The sequence below is a fragment of the Felis catus genome, chromosome D2 (assembly GCF_018350175.1).
Source record: "Felis catus isolate Fca126 chromosome D2, F.catus_Fca126_mat1.0, whole genome shotgun sequence".
Lineage (NCBI taxonomy): Eukaryota > Metazoa > Chordata > Mammalia > Carnivora > Felidae > Felis > Felis catus.
In genome coordinates this window covers 34,656,378-34,680,658 of record NC_058378.1, presented here as the reverse complement: position 1 = coordinate 34,680,658, position 24,281 = coordinate 34,656,378, and the positions used below count along the sequence as shown (strand labels likewise).

The following is a 24,281-nucleotide window of genomic DNA, read 5'->3' as shown; positions in this document are numbered from 1 at the left end:
GGTGGCGCAGTCGGTTAAGCGTCCGACTTCAGCCAGGTCATGATCTCGCGGTCCGTGAGTTCGAGCCCCGCGTCGGGCTCTGGGCTGATGGCTCAGAGCCTGGAGCCTGTTTCCGATTCTGTGTCTCCCTCTCTCTCTGCCCCTCCCCCGTTCATGCTCTGTCTCTCTCTGTCCCAAAAATAAATAAACGTTGAAAAAAAAAATTTTTTTTAAAGAGATCTGGGTGGAACTGACCTACTCCAGTTCATGGAGAGAGTGAGTCTGACTGGCTTAACCTGGAGGAACAGCAAAGTCTAAACCAGTCAGCACAATGCATTTCTCTACCCATACTTATCCGTTCAGAGATAGGCATGTAACCTAAACCAGTCAAATCAAAAGGGACACCAAGGTTTCCTTCCTAGGAATGCTCATATATAAAACATCTTCCTCCAGAGTATAAATGCAGAAGGTGTTGGAAGATTTAAGTACCTCAAGGTTCCCAGGTGGCTGCCTTGAGGTAAATCTGACATCACAGAGGGCAGAATGGAAACTAAGTCATGACACAGAGAAACTGGGTCATTTGATGAAGTTGTTGGACCTATTAAGCTTCGCTTGAAACCTATATCCTCTTTGGACTTTTGATTACATGTAAGGAAATTATTTTGTTGATTACAATTTCAGACTCATTTTCTGTTACTAATAGACATAAATTGTCATATTTCATTTTTTAAACTTGTTATATTTTATAATTCATTTTTATTATAAAGCTGTAATATAGACAAGATTGTTAGAATTGGCATTATGAATCCATGTTCCATTAATTTAAGTTCCTCTGAGGCTAAAGTCTTAATTAATTCTCAGGCAGATCTCTTGGATTTCTTTTCCTTCCCTTTGTGAGAAAGGTTATATGGATTTTACTTTTACTGTCATAGAAACATGGAGCTTGAAAAAATATGTTCAACCAATATTTGACATTTTCTTTGTATATCTCCAATAGACGGTAATAGTTTTATGCATTTAAACAAATTCTACTTATTCATATATATAGGCTGCCTTGTGTCTTATAAAGTTATTTCTAATTCTCAAACTATACACTTAAACTACTTCCCCAAGGGGCACCTGGGTGGCGCAGTCGGTTGAGCGTCCGACTTCAGCCAGGTCACGATCTCGCGGCCCGTGAGTTCGAGCCCCGCGTCAGGCTCTGGGCTGATGGCTCGGAGCCTGGAGCCTGCTTCTGATTCTGTGTCTCCCTCTCTCTGCCCGTCCCCCATTCATGCTCTGTCTCTCTCTGTCCCAAAAATAAATAAAAACGTTGAAAAAAAAAATTTAAAAAAAATAAAAAATAAAAAAAAAATAAACTACTTCCCCAAGAGTAACTCAATAAATATACTAGCAGATGCCAATCAAAATTTTAACATAAATCTTAAAAACATAATAAATTAAGATGGTGTAGAAGCTTCTGGGTTGGTGAACCCAACTGCTGGGAAGGTGGCACCGCCCAAAGAGTGCACGGAAGTTCAATCCCCCCACTCCCATACCTTTCTGTGATATTGTGATTTAGAATAAGAAATGCACGTTTGGCCTTCTTCTGGGTCCCTGGCAAAGAGCTCCTAAAAACCTTGGCATTTCTGAGGAGTGGGATAAAGGTATCTTTTGTTATATTAATGAGGTTACTTTTGGAAAACTCCTAGGTAACCTAAGGATGGGGGTGGTTCCAAGGGGAACCTCGGGGGACTAGAGGATTAGTAGTCCCCCTTCACCTCCAGGGAGTGATTTAATCAACTATGCCTATGTAATGAAGCCTCCATATAAATCCAAAAGGATGAGTTTCAGAGAGCTTCCAGACTGGTGAACATATCTGGAGATTTGGGGAAAGGGGCTCACAGAGCATGAAGTTCCTGTCCTTTCTCACATACCTTGGCTTATGCATCTCTTCCTTCCAGCTCTTCCTCAGTTATATCCTTTTATAATGTTAAAATAAATTTCTAAGCCTAAGATGGAGCCATCTCCAGCCCAGGGTGCGTCATCAGCAAACTAAACTTTTGTGTTCCGGGGCGCCTGGGTGGCCCAGTCGGTTAAGCGTCCAACTTCCACTCAGGTCATGATCTCACAGTCCATGAGTCATGAGTCAAGTCGTGAGTCAAGCCCTGCGTCAGGCTCTGTGCTGACAGCTGAGAGCCTGGAGCCTGCTTCGGATTCTGTGTCTCCCTCTCTCTATGACCCTCCCCCGTTCATGCTCTGTCTCTCTCTGTCTCAAAAATAAATAAACATTAAAAAATAACTTTTAACTTTTGTGTTCCTGTAAATGGTCAGATTGACCAGAAACGTGGTATATATCCAGTCTGCTACTCCCCTAACACCAGACAACTCTATACTTATTTGTTTGTTCCTTGATCTCTCTAAATAAAGTCAGATATGCAATCCTAGCCAATGATGCCATTTCCACGTTGCCCCTTCTAACACTCTACAAAATACACACTTGCCCAACATGCCTTGGGAGGAGTATTCCACTGCTTCTAAGGCACTGTACACTCCAAATCCACGCAGTTTTTCCCTTGAATAAAGAACATGAAACTCATTACTAAATTGTTTGTCATCTGACAATTATAAACCATAATCTAGTAAGTAAAATGCTTCTCTGAGTTCTATGAACCACTCTAGCAAATTAAATGAACCCAAGTAGGGGGTCATAGGAATCTCTGATCTCGAACTGGTTGGTCAGAAGTACAGGTGGAGGGGCGCCTGGGTGACTCAGTCGGTTAAGCATCCGACTTTTGCTCAGGTCATGATCTCACGATTCATGGGTTCTAGCCCCGCATCGGGCTCTGTGCTGACAGCTCAGAGCCTGGAACCTGCTTTGGATTCTATGTCTCCTTCACTCTCTGCTCCTCCCCCATTCATGCTGTGTCTCTCTCTCAAAAATAAATAAACATTAAAAAAAAAAAAAAAGTACAGATGGAATCCAGAATCTGAAGTGTGGGAAGGGACAATCTTGTGGAACTGAGCTCTTAACTTGTGGCATCTAACACTATCTCCATGTAGATAGTGTCAGAATTGAGTTCATTGCTTGGTGGTGTTGGAAAACCCATACATCGTACTTGCCCTATGCATCTTTTCCATTTGTCTGTATACTTTATGATAAACAGGTAACAATAAACAAGTATACATTCACAGGTAAACATTAAAAATACAATAAACAGGCAAACATTAAAAAAAAAAAAAGATGGTGTCTTGGGATAGGTTCTCCCAAAAGTGAGTCTGAAACAAAGACTTATAAACAGGGCACTTATTTGAAAAGTGATTCCAGGAAGCAGAGGCAAGAGATGAGAGACTGAAACAGGAAAGGAGGAAAAACCTATGAAGATGTGTTACTGAGCTGGCCATGATTACAGATGATATCACTCAATCCCATCACTATAGGTGATTGTGGCTCAAACTTTTCAGGAAAAGTTGAAATGTGACTCAGAGATCCCTGTCTAAAGGACAAAAGAGAGAGAATTTATATGGTGACTACTATCTCCCCTTAAAAAACTATGCAGCATGGCCCTGATGAGAAATGCTATTAGGTTGTAATTGTCCAAAACCCACATGGAACCTGTTGCTGCAAGAGTGGCTAGTGTAAGAGGTAGCGACAAAATTTAAAGTAATACATAAGAGAAGTCTTCATATAGTAAGTTAAAATTAAACAATTATTTCTTGGGGCACCTGGTCTGGCTCAGTCAGCAAGGCATGCAACTCTTGATCTTGGGTTTTAAGTTTGAGCCCCATGTTTGGAATAGAGATTACTTAACAAAAATTATACAGTTATTTCCAAAAGCAAATACTTTAAACTACTCTCCATCATCATATGACTAATATGACTTCATTCCAATATGACAAATTAAAACTTTGCTAAAAACACTAATTCTTTAAAATGGCTAGTTTCTTAAATAGAAACACAACTTTTGGTTTTGGCTCAGGTTGTGATCCCAGGGTCACAGGATGGAGCCCCACATTGTCTCAGTATGGAGCCTACTTGGGATTCTCTCTCTTCCTCTCCCTCTGCCCCTCCCCTGCTCACATGTGTTCTCTAATAAAAAAATAAATTAAAATTTAAAAAAAGCACTGAAATACAGTGTGTCTTTAACTTTATCACTTACCATTCTAATACACACAATCTATTTGCTGATCATAACACTTCACTTGTTCCCCAAGAAAGACTGACTAAAAGTCCTTCCCCTACTTCTTTTGCCTAGCAAATTCCCATTCATCTTTTTAAAATTTTCTCATATGCAACCTTTTAGAAAATCTTCTCTGCCTAACTCCTACCAAAAGGTTCTCATGTAAAGCTGCACAAGTTGATGTTCACAGTATGGATGATAGCTTCTGGAGTTCTGTGTTAAGTACTGCTGCCCTTCCTCCCAAAGTTTTATTCATTCTCTCCCCCTAGGTTCTATAAGTTCTTTGATAAACTTTTTAATTGATTTTAGGGGTTACTTTGTATTTATCTTAATTGATCTCAATCAGTGAGACATAAAAGGTAAAATAATTTTTTAAATCTTAATCATATTTGTCTTCTCAATGGCTAGCATATATGATAATCACAAGGGCTTTGAGCAATTTTGCAATTCTACGCTCTGACCTTTTCTATCAATAGACTGCTGCTTTTCTCAGGCTCCCAAAGATCAAGACTGAGTCTAGAGTAAAATTAGACTTTAAAGGTGAAATGACAGATCATTAATTCAAGACAGGTTATAATAAGTTAAAAAGGAATGTTGTGTTCCCTACAGCAATCACTAAATGATAATACAACAAAATCCAATAGAGGATATAAAATGAAAAACTATAAAATACTCAACTTAGAAAAATAAAAGGCATGAAAGGCAAAACAACATAAAGGATAATTGGAAAACATTATTAATACCAACCATATTAGTAATTATATTAAATGTCAATGGATCAAATACTCCAACTAAAAGATAATCACACTGGATTAAAAACAAATTAAATGTTATTTACTAGAGATACACTTTAAATATAAAGGCACAGAGAGTTTGAAAATAAAAGACTGAATAGAAAGATATACTATGCGAACACTGTAAGAAAACTTCAGTGGCTATATTAATATCAGCCAAGGTAGATTTTATTTTTTTATTAAAGTATAGTAGACATGCAACATTACGTTAGTTTCAGGTGTACAACATAATGATTTGACAACTCTGTACGTTATGCTCACAAGTGTAGCTACCATCTGTCTACATACAATGCTACTACAATACCATTAACTTTATCCCTATGCTGTATAGACTAGGTAGACTTTAAAACAAGGAGTATCGCCATATAAAAAGGATTTCAAATAAATAAGTCATTTCATCAAGAAAAGAAATGGCTTCAAATACTTGGGGGGAAAAAACTTGACAGAAACAAATTAGATAAATACACAATCTTAACACCCCTCTTTCAGTAATTGGTAAAACACAAAAATAAGAAAGGAATCACACTATTAGATATTTATCCTAGAAAAATGAGAACTTAGTTCACACAGAAACCTGTACACAAATGTTCATAACAGCTTTATCTGTAATAGTAAAAAAAAATTAGAAACAACCAAATGTCCTTCGACAAGTGAGTAGGTAAACTGTGGTACACCCATACAATGGACTAACACTCAGTAATAAAAAGAAATGAACTAGGATACAATTTGGATAGATTTCGAAGACATATGCTGAGTGAATATAAAAGCCTTATTTATGTGTTACATACTGTATGATTCCATTTATATAACACTCTCAAAGTGAGAAAAATTACATTGTTAAAGAATAGATTCATAGCTGCCGGGGCTAAGGTTGAGGGGAGGTGACCATAAAGGGATAACACAAAACAGGTTTTTTGTGATGATACAACAGTTTAGTACCTTAACTATGTTAATGGTTACGCTAATCTGGACATGATAAAACTTCGCAGATCTATACACCACCACCACCACACCAATAAAAAAACAGTATGTGTGAAAACTGATAACATTCTAGTAATATCTGTGGTCAACTTATCCTGTATCATTAAGGGAAGTTGGGTGAAGAGTGCACAGGACCTCTCTGAACTATTTTTGCAACTTCTTGTGAGTCTTAAAGTATTTCAAAAGAAAGAAAAAGTATATTTAAAAAGTTTAAAATAAAAAAAGGAAAAGTATATTAAAAAAATTACAATAACAAAAAAGCTTAAAATGTCCTCATCATGACATCATGAGGAATAGCAGAATAAGAGCCTCCAAAAATTGTCTCTCCATAAAAGCGACAAGAACACTGGCAAAAAAATGTCAAAATCAACTTTTTCAGTCTTAAATACTAACCAAAGGCTTACAATATTCTGGGGGGCATTTTCTAAAAAAGGCCAAATCTCATTTAAAACAGCAAGTTTTGGAGGCGCCTGGGTGGCTCAGTCAGTTGAGCATCCGACTTCAGCTCAGGTCATGATCTCACGGCTTGTGAGTTTGAGCCTGGAGTCGGGCTCTGTGCTGACAGCTGGGAGCCGGGAGCCTGGAGCCTGCTTCGGATTCTGTGTCCCTTTCTCCCTCTGCTCCACCCCCACTGATGCTCTGTCTCTGTCTGTCTGTCTGTCTCTCTCTCTCTCTCAAGAATAAATAAAACATTAAAAAATTGTTTTTTTTAAACAGCAAGTTTTGTGCCATTTTAACTTGCCCTATTCCCATTCCCCTCTTCCCAGCTCCATGGTAGCCTTAAAAAGCAAAAGCCCACACACACAGTGAAAACCAGGAGCCTAGCAGCTGCTAGACAGGTCCGAACAGGACTGGAGCTCTTTCAAAGCCCTATCTTCAGAGCACTGCTATTATTTAAGCTTACTGGCAGTTCCCTGAAAAACCCCACTCCTGAGGCTTCTCATTATTTGACCTGACTCCGAGCTTGCCCAGCTCTAACACCCTTTTCCCCAGGAGCATTTGTCAAAAACAATCAGCTGCAATTGTTTAACCTCCCAGCTGTCTGAAGCAGTTGGCACACAAAAGAAGCTAACCAAAAAACTTAAAAGGAAAAGTGGAGGCATGAGACATCCACAAAAGGCTCTGAAAAGTTCTGAATATTCCTGAGGACCTAGAAAACTATGCACATGTGCCCAGAGCTGTGGCGTGCTCAAGGCCTGAAAAGGTCCTAAGCAATCATCTCTGAGCCATGAGTCTCTGCACAAGCAGGAAATAAAGATTATGGCAGAGCTGTAAGCCTGCCTGAATGTTAAAAGGTATGCCTCAACAAGCACACAGAGCCTCTCAGCAAAGATTGGGAGACAATAACAAGCATTGGCAACAAGTGGAGAAAGTGGAATCCTCGTGCATTGTTGTTGGAAATGAGCAGCTAGCTTGAAAAAGAGTTGGACGGTTTCTTAAAAAAGTAAACATTAACTTAGCATATGACCCAGCAATTCCACTTCTAAGTATGGGAAATAAAAACATGTGACAATACAAAAACTTATACATGAATGGTTATAGCAGCGTTATTCATAATACTCAAGTGGAAATACAAATATCCATCAAAAGATGGATAAAATGTAGGATATACATACTATAGATTACTCAGCCATAAGAAGGAATGAAATACTGATACATGCAACAACATAAATGAACTTTGAAAACATTATACTCAATGAAAGAAGCCAGACACAAAAGGCCAAATATTATGATTTCACTTATGAAATGTCCAGAATATGGCAAACCACAAAGACAAAGTAGATTAGTGAATTGCCAGGGGATGGACAGAAAAAATGGAGAGTGACTGCTAACAAGTATGAGGTTTAGTTTTGGGGTGATGAAAATGTTCTGGAATTAGATAGTGGTAATAGTCGTACAACCTTGTAAATATATTAAAAAACACTGAGCTGTACAGTTTACATTTATTTATTTTTGAGAAACAGAGTGAGACAAAGCGTGAGGGGGGAGGGGCAGAGAGACAAGGAGACACAGAATCTGAAGCAGGCTCCAAGCTGTGAGCAAGCAGTCAGCACAGAGCCTGATGCGGGGCTCGAGCCCACAAACTGTGAGATCATGACCTGAGCTGAAGTCAGACGCTCAACCAACTGAGCCACCCAGGCACCCCAAAGAGCTGTACAGTTTAAAATGGTAGATTTTATGGTATGTGAATTATATCTCAATTAAATAACAGTTAATAACAATTAAGTAAACAAATTAAACTTGACCTAACTGGTATTTATAGGACACTATACCCAGTAACCATAATATTTATTTACTTAATGAAAAATGTGCACAACATCTACACTAAAAACCTCAAAATACTGCTGACTGAAATTAAAGACTGAAAACACATGTAACATTCAGCAAAACAGACTATAAGCTAGGCCATGAAACTAACTTCTAAATGACCTGTGGATTCAAGAAATCTCAATAAAAATTAGAAAATAATTTGAATTGAACACACATATCAAAATTTGTATGATGTAATCAAAGAAGTACTTAGTGGGAGAAATTTCATATATGAAGTACATATATTAGAAAACAAGAAAGGTTTAAAAATCAATAATCTAAACTTCTGACTCAAAACAAAACAAAAAAAACCTAGCAAAAGAGCAAATTAACTCCAAAAGAGTAGAAGGAAAAAGATGAGACCAAAGATAAATGAAATAGAAAGCATATTTCCAAAACAGAAATTTAAATTTAACAAAACCAAAATCTGGGTCTTTAAAAAGATTAATATGATTGGTAAACCGTTGTAAGACTGATCTCCCCCCTACACGCAATAATAGAATACTAGGGAAATATTATGAGCAACTGTGTAAATAACTCAATAAATTAGAACAGATTTCCTTAAAAATGCAACTTTCCAAAACTGACACAGGAAAAAATCGAAAATCTGACTAATTACATATCAGTTAAAGAAAGTGAATTTGTAATTTAAGATTTTCTACTGTTTTACCCAAAAAAATATTTCAGACCCAGATAGCTTCATTACTGAATTCAGTAAAAAAAATTTAAAGAAACCATATCAATCTTACAAAATTACAATAATTAAGACAGGGGGCACCAGCAGAGCAATATACAAATAGTTCAATGGATCAGAATATTAAGTCCTAGGAAAAACATACACCAATTTAATCAATTGACTGAGGACTTTTTTGAGAAACTCTTACACCATAGCAAGAATTTAGTTTTAGATGGATCATAGACCTAAATGTGAAAACTAAAATTATAAAGCTTCTAGAAGAAAACATAACAGAATAGTTTCACAATTTTGTGACAGGGATAAGGAAAGATTTCTAAGAACACAATAGGTAATAACTAACAAATAAATCAAATCAATTAATTTGACTTCATCAAAATTTAAAACTTCTGCTCCCAAAAGATGGAAAGGCATGGCTCAAAATGGGGAGAAAACATCTGCTACATATCAAAGTGTGTTTAAGAGTGTGTGTATATACAATCTGACAAATAACTTGTATCCAGAATATAAAAACTACAAATCAGCAACAAAAAGACAACTGAGTCAAAATATAGGTAAAAGACTTGAAATGACTGGCAGTTCAAAAGAAAAGATAAGCAAACAGTGTATAATCACAACATCATTAGCCATCAAGGAACTGCAAACTAAAACCACAATGAAATGTAACTACACACCCACCAGAATGACTAAAATAAAAAATGCCAAACATTGTTAAGAATATAGAATAACTGGAAGTCTTATAACACCACTGGTGGGAATGTCAAATGTGTTTAGCTTTCCATTTTAAAAAAGTGGTTTAAAAGTGGTTAGGTGGTTTCTGAAGTTAAACAGACATTTATCCTAGGACACAGCAATTCCACACCCAGGTATTTACACAAGTCTAGACAAAGACTTAAAGAAAAATGTTCACAGCAACTTTATTTAGAGTAATCAAAAACTAGAAACAACCCAAAGTCCACCAACAGTTCCATGTAATGGAATATTACTCAGCAATGAAAAGGAACAAACTACTGATATACACATCAAAATGGATAAATCTCAAAATTATTATTGAACAAAAGTAAACAGATAAAAGTAAAGAGACACAAATAGTACTTACTGTATAATTCCATTTATATGAAGTTCTACAACAGGCAAACCAGTAACTACTGATAGAAAATGGTTGCCTGGATGCAACAGGAAATAACAGGATTAATTGAAAAGAGGCAGGGGAGATGAAGATGTTTTATATATTGACCTGAGTTGTATTTATATGAATATGAATATATACATTCATATTCAAAATTCAGTGAACTTATGATCATTGATTTTACTGTATGTAAATTATTTTGTTGGCATTTTTTTTTTTCACTAGCCAAGTGAATAGACTAGGGAAATATTTGTGTCCCTTGGGCTCTGTAAGGCCAATCCTTGCATTTGTATTTTGAATACACCTCCTTGCATTCTCAAGAAAATGATCTCTGATACAGTAACTTATTTAATAAAGCTCTTCTTTTTTGACAAAAAAAATAAAAAATAAAGTTTATAGACTTCCCTAATGATACACTTATTTCATAAATCTCTTTTTGACAAAAAAAAAAAAGAAAGAAATGATCTCTTCCCTCTTCCCAGCATCATCTGTTTTTTTGCTTCCTATGGCATCATTCTTTTCAGCATACAAATATGTTGAAATTTCAGCCCTTTCCTTCCAAAAAACCCACACATATATCTTCAACTGCTATTAAGTCCCTGTTCCTGTTACAGTAAAACACTTCCACAGATTGTCTTTGCTCTATTAAATAGTAAATTCCCTTAATCTAGATAAAAATTGTTCATTTTATTTATTTAGTAATCTCTACACCTAACGTGAGTCTTGAACTCACAACCGCAAGATCAAGAGCGGCATGCTCTTCCAAGTAAGGCAGCCAGGCACCCCAAAATTGTTCGTTTTAAATTCAGTTTTCAGAAGCACATATGTGACAAGGCTAACACAGTTATTTAGAGCTTAAGCATTTTTATATGTTGTCTTTGTTTTTTTTTATGTTACTGTCTTTAAATCTTCACAATAGCCCCATAGGATAGGTATTGCAATTACCTCTGTTTAACAAGAACACGAGGTTTAAAACATTTTAAAGCCTGCCAAAAGTCAGACAACAAATAAATGATTCCCAATTTCAAATCTTATGCTTTCATGTTTAAAATACTAGATTTAGACATCCAGAACTCTCAGTACAATAAAAATACCTGACCAATGAAAAACATCCAAATATACCCCCCCCCCAAAAGGCTAATATTCCATTCTTGTATGGTCCTATTTCAAGTAACATTTCAATGACCAAAATCTACTACAACAAAATTATTACAGTGTAGAAGTAGGTGACCAGATAATTTATCACCCAAACAGGACACCTTTGAGAATAAAGGAAGAACTATTAATAATTATGCCAGGATAACTAGTATGATCCAGGAATGTCCTGGGCAAACTGGAACATATGGTCACCCTATTTATAAGTTAGCTTTGCTTTTTGAAAATAAAAATCCATCCTTATGTTTTATTATAACGTTTTTAAAATAATTTAAAACTGAGTAGGTATGAAGAGATAAAGAAATATGAATGTTAACAATGTTACAGGAAAGGGTTAACATTCAAACAGTCTAGGCAATCGTTTTGGTTCCCTTTTATCTTTGACATTTCTTAATGTAGCAATACTGTGGCTGGAAAGATTTGTAGTTAGAAAACCTTGTGTGCTTTTTCAAGGAAAGATGACCTATTTACAAATATGAGCATTAACAACTGACAACACTGCACAGTTCTGTAACAGAAGGGTTTCTGTTTTAGTTCTCCAGAATATTTCATAAATGAAACAATTTCATTTTAATTTAAAAGCTCACTTGTCTCACTAAGAAGTCCCATAGCATAAAAAAGTTTATGTAAATCTGAAATTTATAATTCTTATAAAAGACACAAGTCCTGCAATGAGTTTGAAAATTCTATTTAAAGGCTCCAAAGAAACCAACTCAACAAAGTAAGGCAGTTTCATTCTTAGCCAGATTTTAGTCTCCAAATGAATGTTCGCCATCTGAGTGGCTTGGCAGATATTACTGGACGCATCTCAAAAGACTTGAGTGTTAGGAGAAAAACACCATAGGACCCAACCCACAGCCCACATAAATTTTCCAATGTAGGCCTAACCCACAAAAGTGGTTCCATAATCATCATGTAGGGCACAGTCATGTCAAGTCCCAGAATAGACCAAATCTGACCTGTCTGGGCAGGCCAAAGAATAGGGTTCCTCAGCTCTACAGCAAACTCCCTACCTCATTTTCCTAGTCTTCCCTGGGACAAAATCCAGCTGTAAGCAATGCCCAAAACCAGACTAGACACTGATGTTAGGAAAACAAAGCAATATTCATAGCAGTATTTCGAAACAGTATTGCTCAGTGAAAAGTACATAAAGTGGGAGTCAGAAAACCTAAGTTCGATCCTAAGCTCTACCACTGTCTAACTAGGACATACCCTTCACTTTGGGCCTCAAGGTCCAGTATAGAGAAAGGAAAAGGTAAAATGCCCTCTAAGATTCTCATCTAGTCCTGACACTGCACATTTTCCTGTCTCCTGAATTTAACCCAAGCATCAACTTTCCTATTGGGCCAATTAAAAATGACAAAAGCATCAATTTATCAGATATGTTCTATCATTTTCCAAATAAAGCCCAGCTGGAATCTGATACATATAACAAAAGACAAACATTATTCTTCAAGGATAACTGGTTTTAGAGGCTATAAATTTAGACTCTTCATCAGTAATGATATAGCAGAGCAGAACGCAAATAGTAAGCCAAAGAAACACTATCTCCACCAAATTCATTCAAAGATCTAAGGTTTTTTTAAACAATGCTTTTAATTTGGGGTTCCTGGGTTGCTCAGTAAGTTGAGCGACTGACTCTTGATTTCAGCTCAGGTCATAATCTCACGGTTTATGGGATCAAGCCCCACATCGGGCTCCATGCTGACCTCGCAGAGCCTGCTTGGGATTCTCTATCTCCCTCTCTCTCTGCCCAACCCCCACTCGCATTGTCTTTCTCTCTCAAAATAAATAAACTTTAAAGATGCTTTTAATTTAAATCATTGTTGGTACGCATCCTGTTGTCACTTGCCAACTCAGTCAGTTGAGTGTCCAACTTCAGCTCAGGTCATGATCTCGCAGTTCATGAGTTCGAGCCCCTCATCAGGCTCCGTGCTGAGACTTCAGAGCCTGGAACCTGCTTCAGATTCTGTGCCTTCCTCTCTCTCTGCCCCTCCCCTACTCGCACTCTGTCTCTCTCTCATAAATAATTTTTTTTTAATTTAAATCACTGTTTATGAATTCCTAATAGTTGAATGCTACACTATAAAGGGCATTGAACCAAGTGTCTAGAGATCTGGATTCTAGTTCAGGATCTGCAACTATTTGTGTGAGCTTACACAAATCCCAACATCTCTTAGCTTTCGTTTCTTGAAATGTAATATGAGGGAATTAAATAGGTTAGTTTGCTTTCTATTTAAAATTTTTAAAGTTTAAACAATTATTCTCAGATAACACTATTCTCTAGGGGGTTCAAATTGCTTTAATGAGAGAACACTGCATTTATAAAATGCCATAAAATTTAAAAGCACTTTCATACCTACCCAACAACACTGTGGGATACCTATTAGTATCGTCATCACTGAGTAGTTCATTAAACAAACGTTCAGAGAAGAAAAGAGGGAAATCAGTTAACTAAAAAAAAAAAAAAAAAATGACTCCCGGAACCCAGGTATGTTGATCATTGGTCCTCATTGGTTTCTAATCTTATATTGTCATTGCAAAAAGCTACATATTACTACATTTAGCATTGATTATTTTAAGTGTGGTATAAAAAACAACATTGGACATAAACTCAGATTTAGATAATTTGTGATCTCAATCACTCTCCTCACCAGTAAAAGCCAGTCAGTAACACCTATCTTTTGGGCTACTGTTAGACTAGGCACAAAATGGGAACAAGCCTAATACCATGTTTGTGAAAACTAAGGCTGACAAAACTGCACTGAATGCAGTCCTCAGTGGAAAGTGGCTGGTATCTGTAGGATTACCAACTCATGTAAAACTGCCACCACTTACACAGACTTGCTTCAACTTCAGAAGGCTTCCTGCCTACTTCTAAACCTACATTCTAAGTTATCAAGTTCCTCAAAGGACTAGAGCAAAGCAAGAGTTGCTATAATTGTCTCTCATAATACTTGACAATTTTTGTTCACAGAAGCAGCTTTTTCAGGAAACTTAAGTCGTATATTGTTCCTATAAAAGCATCACGCAGTGCACTAGATCATGGATGTCTGGATTCAATTCCTAACTGCCACTAAATGATTTGGTACAAGGCACTCGACTTTTCTTGGTCTGTTTCCTCAGGTGTAAATGTGGTATCTGGTTTAGATAACACCTAAAAAAAAATTTTTTTTGAGTCACCACTATAATTCAAGGCTATATAAAATGCAACTAACATCTGAAGAAACAAGCATAAATTTAACTATTAGCAGTTATCAATCCTTCCATAAGTCAAATAAGGCTGATGTCAACCTTTAATTCAGTCTTGTGAACAGAACAACCTTTCAACCTCTACATTAAAACATGCATCCTGTTGCCACTTGCCAACAGAAGCTTTAGATTTGTGTTTCTCCACTCAAGAGTAGCCAGAAGACAATGGTCAATTAAAATTAAGTCCACATAAGAACTGATGCTTAACATAAAAGTATCTGACCCACACTCCTAATTAGCAGCAGGCTGCCAGGATGGGAATGGAAGTGGGTGAGGGGGCGACTAACTTGGTTTGACAGCATAATGTTAATACATCCTAAAATATTAACATTAAAAGCTAGATTCTCATGTCCCAGTATAACTTACTGTGAAACCTTCCCATGTGGGTCTCCAAGTTTTAGCACCTGAATTTCCTCTTCTGCGTAATGAGGTAATTACTCTTTGTCTATGTTGGTATAAAATTATACAATTAAAGAAACTGTATCCGAGTTCAGCACAGTTGCATCTTACCTTATCTTACCTGAAGGAGGTTCTCAAGTCATCTCTTAAATATTGTGTAGTTCAAAATTATCACTGAGAAACCGTTAAATCAGCAGGGCTTAGGCTGCCGGAAGCTCAAAGACCAAAAATTAATTTATTTTATTCTCTTCACATTTGTGCTAGGGCCTCCCTTTCTCTGGGACAACGATCACCAAGGTTTTTTGTTTATTGTTTTTTTTTTGATGGTTTTTGGGTTTTTTTGCCAAGGTCTACTTTAAAAGAGGCAGTTCAGAACACTGGGTAAATACGGCAATTTATCTCTTTTTATAAGTAGTCGCATTAGCATAGTTAAACATTCAGAGAATGCTACTTGCAGAAAGTGGAGTGGCCCATTAATCCGTCACCATTAACCAAAAAGAAGAAGAAGAAGAAGAAGAAGAAGAAGAAGAAGAAGAAGAAGAAGAAAAAGCAAGAAACCATCACAACTTTGGAAGAGCAACTGGGGGTTAATCTGTTCAGCGCTCTCATTATATATCTACTATCTCACAAAAGTCATTTCACTTGTGAATTTCAGAAAAAAGTAAGTAAACATATGGTACCTGGCCAGAGTACGAATTCCAGTCATAAGCAAACATTTTAGGGGCACACAATTTCACAGCCCGGGGGGTGATCTAATTGCATCAGAGAGGGCCAAATATACAGGTCTGCTCATGGCCACAAACGAAGTTGTCAGAACGCATGACATGCAGGCATAGCTACACACCGTGCACGTCACACTTCCTCAGGCGCTGGGTCACCCCTAGGGGGGAAAGATAGCTACATTTTTTTCATGAGAAATCCTACACACATAAGCAAGCTTCAGACCCCGGCATCCGGACGAGGGTCACCTCAGCGGTGCGGCTAGTTACAGGGCTCCTCCATGTGCCAAAAACCCAAAAACTTCTGAGAGCAGAAATGACCAAATTGAAAAGTGCAGAGAAGCTGCAACGTGTGGGAGACCCGTGCCACGGGGAGGCTCCAGACCACTCAAGAGAAGGGGCGACACTTCTCGGCAGTCGGGAGGCTAATGCCCAGCAGGCGAGCACTTTAGACTGCCGCCCTCTTTCATTACCTGACGGACGTCATGGCTTCACCTTCCTGCCCCACGCACCAGCGCTCGCGTCCGAAGCTCTGTGTCCGCACCGGCGGCAGCAGCGGCAGCAGCAGCAGCAGCAGCAGGTACCACGGCAACTGCTCCTCTGCTCAGGCACTCGGCGACCGGGAGCGCGTCCTCACACACCCCGCACGCCGGCGGCCCCAGCCGAGACGGCCCCACGCGCTGATTGGCCGCGCCGGGAGGAGGCGGGCACTCCGCCCACGGCCGGTGGCCGGAGATGAGCCGGGGGCGCCTCCGGCCAAGGCGAGCCGCCCGCGCCGTCTCGTGCCGGCTGCCTGGCCCACTGGCTAGCCGAGGGGCTAGTGGGAACGGTGGCCATCTTGAGTCTTGGTAACAGCGTTCCCCCTATACCCGGTTTATGGGGCATGAGGTTGGGTGCCCGCCTCAAAAATGGCCGCCCGAAACTGGCAACTGGTTTGTCAGTCACATGGCCACGCTCTACCTCTACAAGCTCAGGTCGCTTTAACAGGACTTGGGACAGGGACGCTGTCAGGGCAATCTTCGGGGATGGGATTTAACAGCCTGGAAAAAACCCATGTGCAGAAGAAAAGCAGCAACCTCCTGGGAAACCTCAGCCCGGGGAAAATCGAATGCGTGGCAACCCGAATGTGTGGCAACACAGCATGATGTGTTAAATTCGAACTCGCAGCCTTTAAGAATCATTTGCTGAGTCCAGCAGTCCCCAAACGTTCTCGGACTTCAGAAACACTTAGAACAACTTATTTAATATAGAAGTTTCCAGGGCCCACTTTAAAGTTTGTGCATCAGAATCTAGAAGGGTGGAGTCCAGATACTAGTATTTTTAGCAAGTCGCAGGTAATCCAGGTACATATATAGTTATAAAGCCTCTGGGTCAAATTAACCTACTCATACTATACTGCTTGCCACACTTAACTGTCGGATTACCACAATTTTCTGAAAAGTATGCAGAGCTCTGAAGCAAGCAACTAATGCCACGAGGCAGGGGCGGGCGGGAATTGGAAGGACCCTAATTCGGGGCCCTAACCTTACAATTTAGTGGGGCTAAAGGGTTAAGAAACTGATTCTGAACCACTAATAAAAGGTAAATTTCAACTGCGGTAAGGATCGGAGGGAGTAATATCAATACAGGCTTTATGACCTAAATAGCATTTCTTTATTCCCTCTTTATTCTCTGTAAAGTAATATTTGTATTAACTCATTACAGCCTCCAGTGGCATTCACTACTGACCATACAGGGTGTGATCAATGCCATAGGTCTGAAATCAGTTATATTAGAAACACAACCCAACATGTGATACTGAAATGTGCCTAATGTATCCGAAAGAACTGAATTTTTAATTTTATTTAATTTTAATTAGTTTAAATTTTAAAAGCAGAGCAATGTAAAATATTTTCCATTAAACACAATTTTGTTTTCATTGGACTACATTTCACTTTTTAACTGTTGAAAATTCAGCACCCAAATCGCGACTCTGTAAATATAAAATACATACCAAATTTTTCAAGACTTGGTACAAAAAAATATATTAAATATTTCAGTAACAATTTTTATACTGATTGCATGTTGCATTAATATTTTGCTTTACTGAGTTAAAATATATTAAGATTAATACCAGCTGTTTCTTTTCACGTTCTTAACGTGGCAACTAGAAAACTTAAAATTATATGCGTCTTGCATTATATTTCTACTGGACGTTGATATTCTAAGTTAGACTTCCTTCTTCTCTTACCTATCATTGCCCCTCTGACAGAATAATTATGTTCACAAAATGAAATTAGTAGGCAGACCAGTTTATTCAGATCTGTGGTTCCTTGGTAACCATCTAAAACATCAAATATTTCAAAAGACTTCAAGGTTCATTCAAAAATGCTTTTTTAAAGCACTGTTCTCTTTAATTTGGGAAATGCATATCCAGAATGAACCCATGAACTATAAATCTGGTGCGTTCAGTCCAGGACTAAAGGCTGTTAAAACCAGAACTATGCTTGGCTGATTCAGACTTTGACCAAATGTCCACAAGCAGAACAAATCAATTGTTCCTCTGGATTAAACAAGATCTGAATCAAAGAGGCAACAGAATAGCAATTTGAAGTGGAAAATGTTGATAGCCCACATGAACTAAAGTTAAATCAGGAATAATCCTTAGAAAGGATTTCAAAACCTCAATGTAATTTTTATATGGGATGTAGTATAGTGCTACTTTATTATGCATACACATCACTTGACAGATCTTATTAAAATAAAGAGTTTGACTCAATAGGTCTTGTGGCCAACATTTTGCCAGTTCTTTATGCATTCAGATTTCATCAAGTGCTTGTGGTCTGTGGGCCATGTTAAGTAGTAAGGTTGTAAAGGTAGCAAGACAGGCAAGATTTGGAGCCCCTGCTTGACTTCCTACTAGCTGCATGACCTTGGACTGGTTCTTAACCTATCGGTCCCTCAGTTTACCCACTCATGTTTTTCAGGGCATTGTGAAAATTAAAACTTAATTCTAGTAAAGTATCTATTAGAGTCCTTGGCACATGGGTAAGTACTACTTTGTTATAATCACACTGGTTAAAATTACATCTCTGGGAAGCATTATATGAAAGCTAACATGAACTTAGCCCTGTGAAAAACAAAATGCACTTTTCCTCATGCCTAAAATACTCAGTGATTCCCGCTCTTGATTTTTAACAATAAAGTTTTTTAAAATATTAATTTTCTTAAGCTTCTAGATTCGAAATTTTACTTAACAAAAATATACTAAATTCTGTGCCATTAAGGAAAGATAAGGGTCTGTACTATCCAAATCTTTAACCAAAGTAAAGCTACATCACATTCTCATCTAACAATCAAAACTTTAAATGTTTTTTACTCATAATCAGTCTACACAACTTTCAAAAAATTTCTTTTAAAACATATTTAGGTACCAGTTCATTTCAGCAGGTATAGGCATAAAAATGTTATTTCAGCAAACAGGGCTCCTGTGTGATTGAGTCAATAAGGTAGGGACAAAAGCAAAGACAAGTTTTTCCAGGCAAAAGCAGAAGTTCTCTTTATTCTTTCTCTCCTAGGCCTTTCTTTCACTCTTTTTCTAATCTCTCCCTACCCTCCCTTCCACCCAAACTTTCCGATCTCCCCCGCCCCCATCTCTCCCCCCATCTCCCCACCCCCCCCCCACCCCGCACCGCCCCACACACACACTTCACATGCAGCTACTGAGTAACTATTACTTAAACTTCTTTGGTTAATTTTTTTTTAAGTAGGCTTCAAGCCCAGCATGCAACCCAATGCAGGGCTTGAACTCACAACCCTGAGATGGAGACCCTAGATGAGATCAAGAGTCAGATACTTAGCTGACTGAGCCACCCAGGTGCCCCCTGATCAATTTTTTAAGTAACTTATTTCAACTGAATTCTTTTCACTTTAGGGAAAAAAATGGCCAACTGAAATTTCTAACCTTACAATTTAAATTGTTGCATCAATAAATAAATAGTTGCATCAAGATAAGTGGGTCAGAATAGTTTGCTCTTGGAAAGATAGGTAAGTAAATACTCTATTTTATTTAACCATGTGGTTAGTCAGCCACTGTAAAAGCAAATAGACAACTAACTCCAAACAGCTAAGTGTCTTTGGGTAGCATAAACAAATACAGTATGTAGACCCACCATCCGAAATTTTTTCAACAAATGCTTCAAACCTCAAAATAATAGCAAAGTTCTCATCAAACACAACCAGTTTGTTGTTAAGGGTGCAATAAAACAAGCACTTTCATACATTGTTAGTGGGAGTATAAATTAATACATTTCTAGAAAGCTTTTTGGCAGTATGTGTCACCAATTCCTTTTTTAGGCAACTATCATAAATAAAATAGAACAATGTGAACAAAGATTTGTACACCCAGTTATTCATTTCAGCATTAATAGAAAAAAATTTATGATATTCTAAATAACAAAAAATAGGGTAATGGTTAAATAAATTACAGAAGAATGTTATAGAGCTATTGCAAAATGTTTTCAGACACTTTTAAATTGTATTTGAGAGACAGAACGAATGTGTGTGTGCACACCCTTAAGTGAAACAGGAGCAGAGAGAGAGGAAGAGAATCCCAAGCAGGCTCTGTGCTATGAATGCAGAGCCTGACGTGGGGCTCGAACTCACAAACCATGGAGATCGTGACCTGAGCTAAAATCAAGAGTCAGACACAACCGAATGAGCCACCAAGGCGCCCCTCACAGGCTTTTTAAGGATGTACGAAAATATTTATCATATATTAAATGAAAAAGCAAAATAAAAAAAGGAATGTCAAGGGTGATCTTGACCATGTTAAAAAAAAAAATACATGCCATTATGCAAAGAAAAAAGATTGGAAAGAAATATACCAATATGTCATTATGGGTTTCTCTGGAGAGTGGGATTATGTGTAATCTTTCTTTTTCATACTGATCTGATTATAAACTTTCTCTTATATATTGGTTTTACTAAAGTAAAATTTTTGTAATTATTGTTAAATTTTAATTATCTTTCTGAAATGGTTTAAAAATTCACAATTTATTCTTTCCATTTTTTAAAACGTATTTTTTAAATCACAACTCATCAAAAATACCCTTATTTTTAGAGGAACTGGGCTTATCTTATTCTCATTTTTATTCTTTAAAACAGGAATAACAAAAATGTCTTTATGATTTTCTTGGTTAATTTTAAATCTTACCTTGACAAAAGTTAAAAGCATTAATACCACTTTTAGGGTTCTACATAGCCCTTATGAGGCCAGCTATCACAACACTGAATATGGAATGCCTTCCCTGCATATTACTTAAAAACACATCTCCTCATTTAATATAAATGAAAATGCTAATAAAGTAATATTTCTAAAACAATCTATATCCTACTCCAAAAAGAGAAAATTCTTAAGACTTTCTCCTAAAAATAAGTAGCATGCTATAGCCTAAGTTTCAGGAGCCTGGGAAAAAAGAGATGGGAATTCTAATCCTGGACCTAACAAAAAACAGTATAACCTTGACTATCAGTTTTCTTACCTGAAACACAAGGGAGGTTGTTATAGGTGACATCTTAAATCCCTTTCAGTTTTTATTGATCAACAAACAAAAAAAGTTCACTTGTGTCTCAATACAACTTCGGTTGTTTTTTAAAGAGTTGATCAATTTAAGGCAATTTTAGTCATCTTTCATTATGGACAAGATTATTCCCAGAAACACTGCTAAATGTATTTACTCTTTTCCCCAAAAGACATTATATAAAAGAGGCCTATTATTTTTTTTCTTTTAATGATTATCTGTAGATCATGTCACATTTCACTTTAACATTACATATTCAAACAATATAATCTTTAAATGGAACCTGATGATTTATTTCCCAGGAGAATTTGAAGAATATAATAACATTTGATTGACTGAACTTTATTTAGTAAGAATTCTTAGCAAACCTCCCTCCCAGGAACACCTACACAGTGCTTTTTTATTTCCAGTGAACTACAAATCTCTGAAACTCAAAGAAAACCTCCAATCTAAAGGTAGAGGGCAACAGTGCTACCCAATTATTTATGCTGACAAGTACTGTTAGAATCTTATAAAGTATAGTTTCTATAGAATAGATTAGTCTCAGGCACCTGGGTGGCTCAGGCAGTTAAGAAACTGACTCTTGGTTTCAGCTCAGGTCGTGATCTCAGGGTTGTGAGACACAGTCCCAAATCTGTCTGTCTGGATCTGCGCTGAGTGTGGAACCTGCTTAAGATTCTCTCTCTCGCTCTCCCCCCTGCCCCTCCCCATTTGTGCTCTATTTCTCAAAAAAACAAAAAAACAAAAAACACCAAATTTTTCTCATTTTTATTTCACTATAGATCTGGTATATGGTACTTACAAACAAGCTTTTTTTTTTTTTTTAAGATTTTACTTTTGGGGCGCTTGAGTGGCTCAGTCAGTTAAGCGTCCAACTCCAGCTCGGGTCAGATCTCACGGTTCATGAGTTCAAGCCCCACGTCGGGCTCTGTGCTGAGCACTCAGAGCCTGGAGTCTAAGCCTGGAGTCTGCTTCTGATTCTGTGTCTCCCTCTCTCTGTCCCTCAGTCTCTCTCCAAAATAAATATTTTTTTAAAAAGATTTTATTTTTAAGTAATCTCTCTGCACAACATAGGGCTTGAATTCACAACCCTGAGACCAAGAGTCCTATGCTCCACTGACTGAGCCAGCCAAGTGCCTCGGAATTATTCATTCATTAAGTCAACAAATATCTACTGAGTACCTACTCAACTGCTCAAGACACTAGAAATTCAGCCACAATTAACGTGAACTGCCCTTATATTCCAGCGAGGGGATATGGATGAATAATCAAACAAGTAAGAACATCAAATGATCATAAGTGCTATGCAGAGAATTAAAACCAGCAGATCAATGTAGAGACAGGCTCCTTTAGATGGTCAGGGAAGGCTTCCAGCAGGAGAGAAATGAATGACAAGACAAAGCCAGGTGGAGGCAGACCATTACTGATAGCAGTAAAATGATGCCTAGACCAGTGTGAAAAAAGGCAAGAGAGAGAAGAAATGTTTGTGGTCAGAGCAAGAAGCAGATCATCTTAGCTTTTATGAGCCTAAGAAGTTTTGATTTTGTTATAAGCATGACAGGAAACCACTATAATTAAGTTTTAAATAGATGAATAACATGATCTGATTTTGTTTTCAAAAATCACCCTTGGTTATTGTGTAGAGAATGGACTACAGGAGGAGTAATTAAGTTTTAAATAGATGAATAACATGATCTGATTTTGTTTTCAAAAATCACCCTTGGTTATTGTGTAGAGAATGGATTACATGAAAGCAGAAAGACCAAATTAGAAGCCTATTATAGTAATATAGATGACAAACAATAGTGGTGGACATAAAAGAAGATGGGCATTTTCAAGACAGAATGACAGGGCTTGCTGGTGGACTAGACATGAGAGACTAAGGAAAAAGAAGGAATCTAGAGCAACTCCTAGATTTTAGATCAGATTGGGCAAATTTGGACTAAATTGGGTAAATGGTGCTGTTTATTGAGATAAATGGAGAAAGCACAAGATAAGCTCAGAAGGCTGGAGCTCTTGGAGAGGTCAGGGTTGGAGATAGAGACTTGTGAAACATATTTTTCCTTCTAGTCTTTCTTACTCCGTGGTGCCTACTGTTTTCTATTGATAGACTAAAAATAAATGTCCAGAATTGTATATGCAGTTTCATTTGAACACCACCACAAGAAACCATCCTTGGAGTCAAATGCTAGCAGCCATAGGTATATACATAAGTAGAATAAGAAGTAAAACTTCCTGAGTGCATAGTTTGTGGCAGACACCATGCTATCTATCTTTCAAGTACTATCCCATTTTACCTCTCAAATATCAGGAGATATTATTGTCATTTTACAGATAAGAAATTGAAGCTCAAAGAGTTAAATAACTTGCCCAAAGTCACACGTTACAAAACAGAAATCAAAACTCTAGTAGTTTGACTGCAGAACTGGGGCTCATTACCACTATACACAGTGTCACTAGAGTAAACCCAAAAGTCTGAGACTTTTATAAATATCCAAATTTTAGAACACCACACCATGATTTCACCCACAAGATGCAGTGATTCAGTGAGTTTTCTGATTAGCTAGAGCACCATATGAAATATTTTCAGAAATTGCTTCCTTTGTTCCTATATATTCTTAAATAGATTGAGCAGCCAATGAATTGCCATTTTAATCTTTAATTTAACCAAGACTCCTAATTAAAGCCAAGAATCATTTCTTAGACCTCTTCATTTTTCAAAATCTCATTTCTGTCAAAATCACAAGAGTGGTTTTTGACAAAAACATTTTTAACCACTCTGCAAGAACTTAGGGGTACACAAGGAGTAGCAAGTGGCTAAATTTACTACCAAGCTAAGTAAATCCCCCATCCTAGACATTTAGCTGTATGAATCTAATTTAGGCCTTATTGAGGCCTTGCTTATCAAAATCTTTCAAGACTCAGAAGTTGAAAACACAAATGTTGACAAAAGGTTCCAATGTAAAAATAAATTAACTTAGATAGCCCTTAGTACATTCTTTTTCTAAGTCCTAGTCCCTACCATTTTCTTTACAACAGTAAAAATAAATATAGTCTCAAATTGAATATGCAGTTTTATCTGAAAAATGTCCTAAGAAATAATCATTTCTATTTGGTTGTTTTATAAATAATGGAACGAGTTTCTAAT

The 24,281-nt window shown here is 37.4% G+C and overlaps 1 protein-coding gene across 5 annotated transcripts in view; it reads right to left on the bottom strand.

Moving 5' to 3' along the window:
- The window catches only part of ADK (adenosine kinase), a 523,245-nt gene that overhangs the window by 483,306 nt on the left and 15,658 nt on the right, over nt 1-24,281 (bottom strand). The window contains exon 2 of one of the 5 annotated variants that reach the window (XM_045040996.1): nt 2,459-2,533. The exons of 3 other annotated variants lie outside the window; for them this stretch is intronic. In XM_045040996.1, coding sequence (XP_044896931.1) covers nt 2,459-2,533 — 75 coding nt within the window. Of the gene's footprint in view, nt 1-2,458; nt 2,534-16,045; nt 16,235-24,281 lie in introns of those variants that run through there. One more of the 5 variants, XM_045040998.1, reaches the window with a different exon arrangement.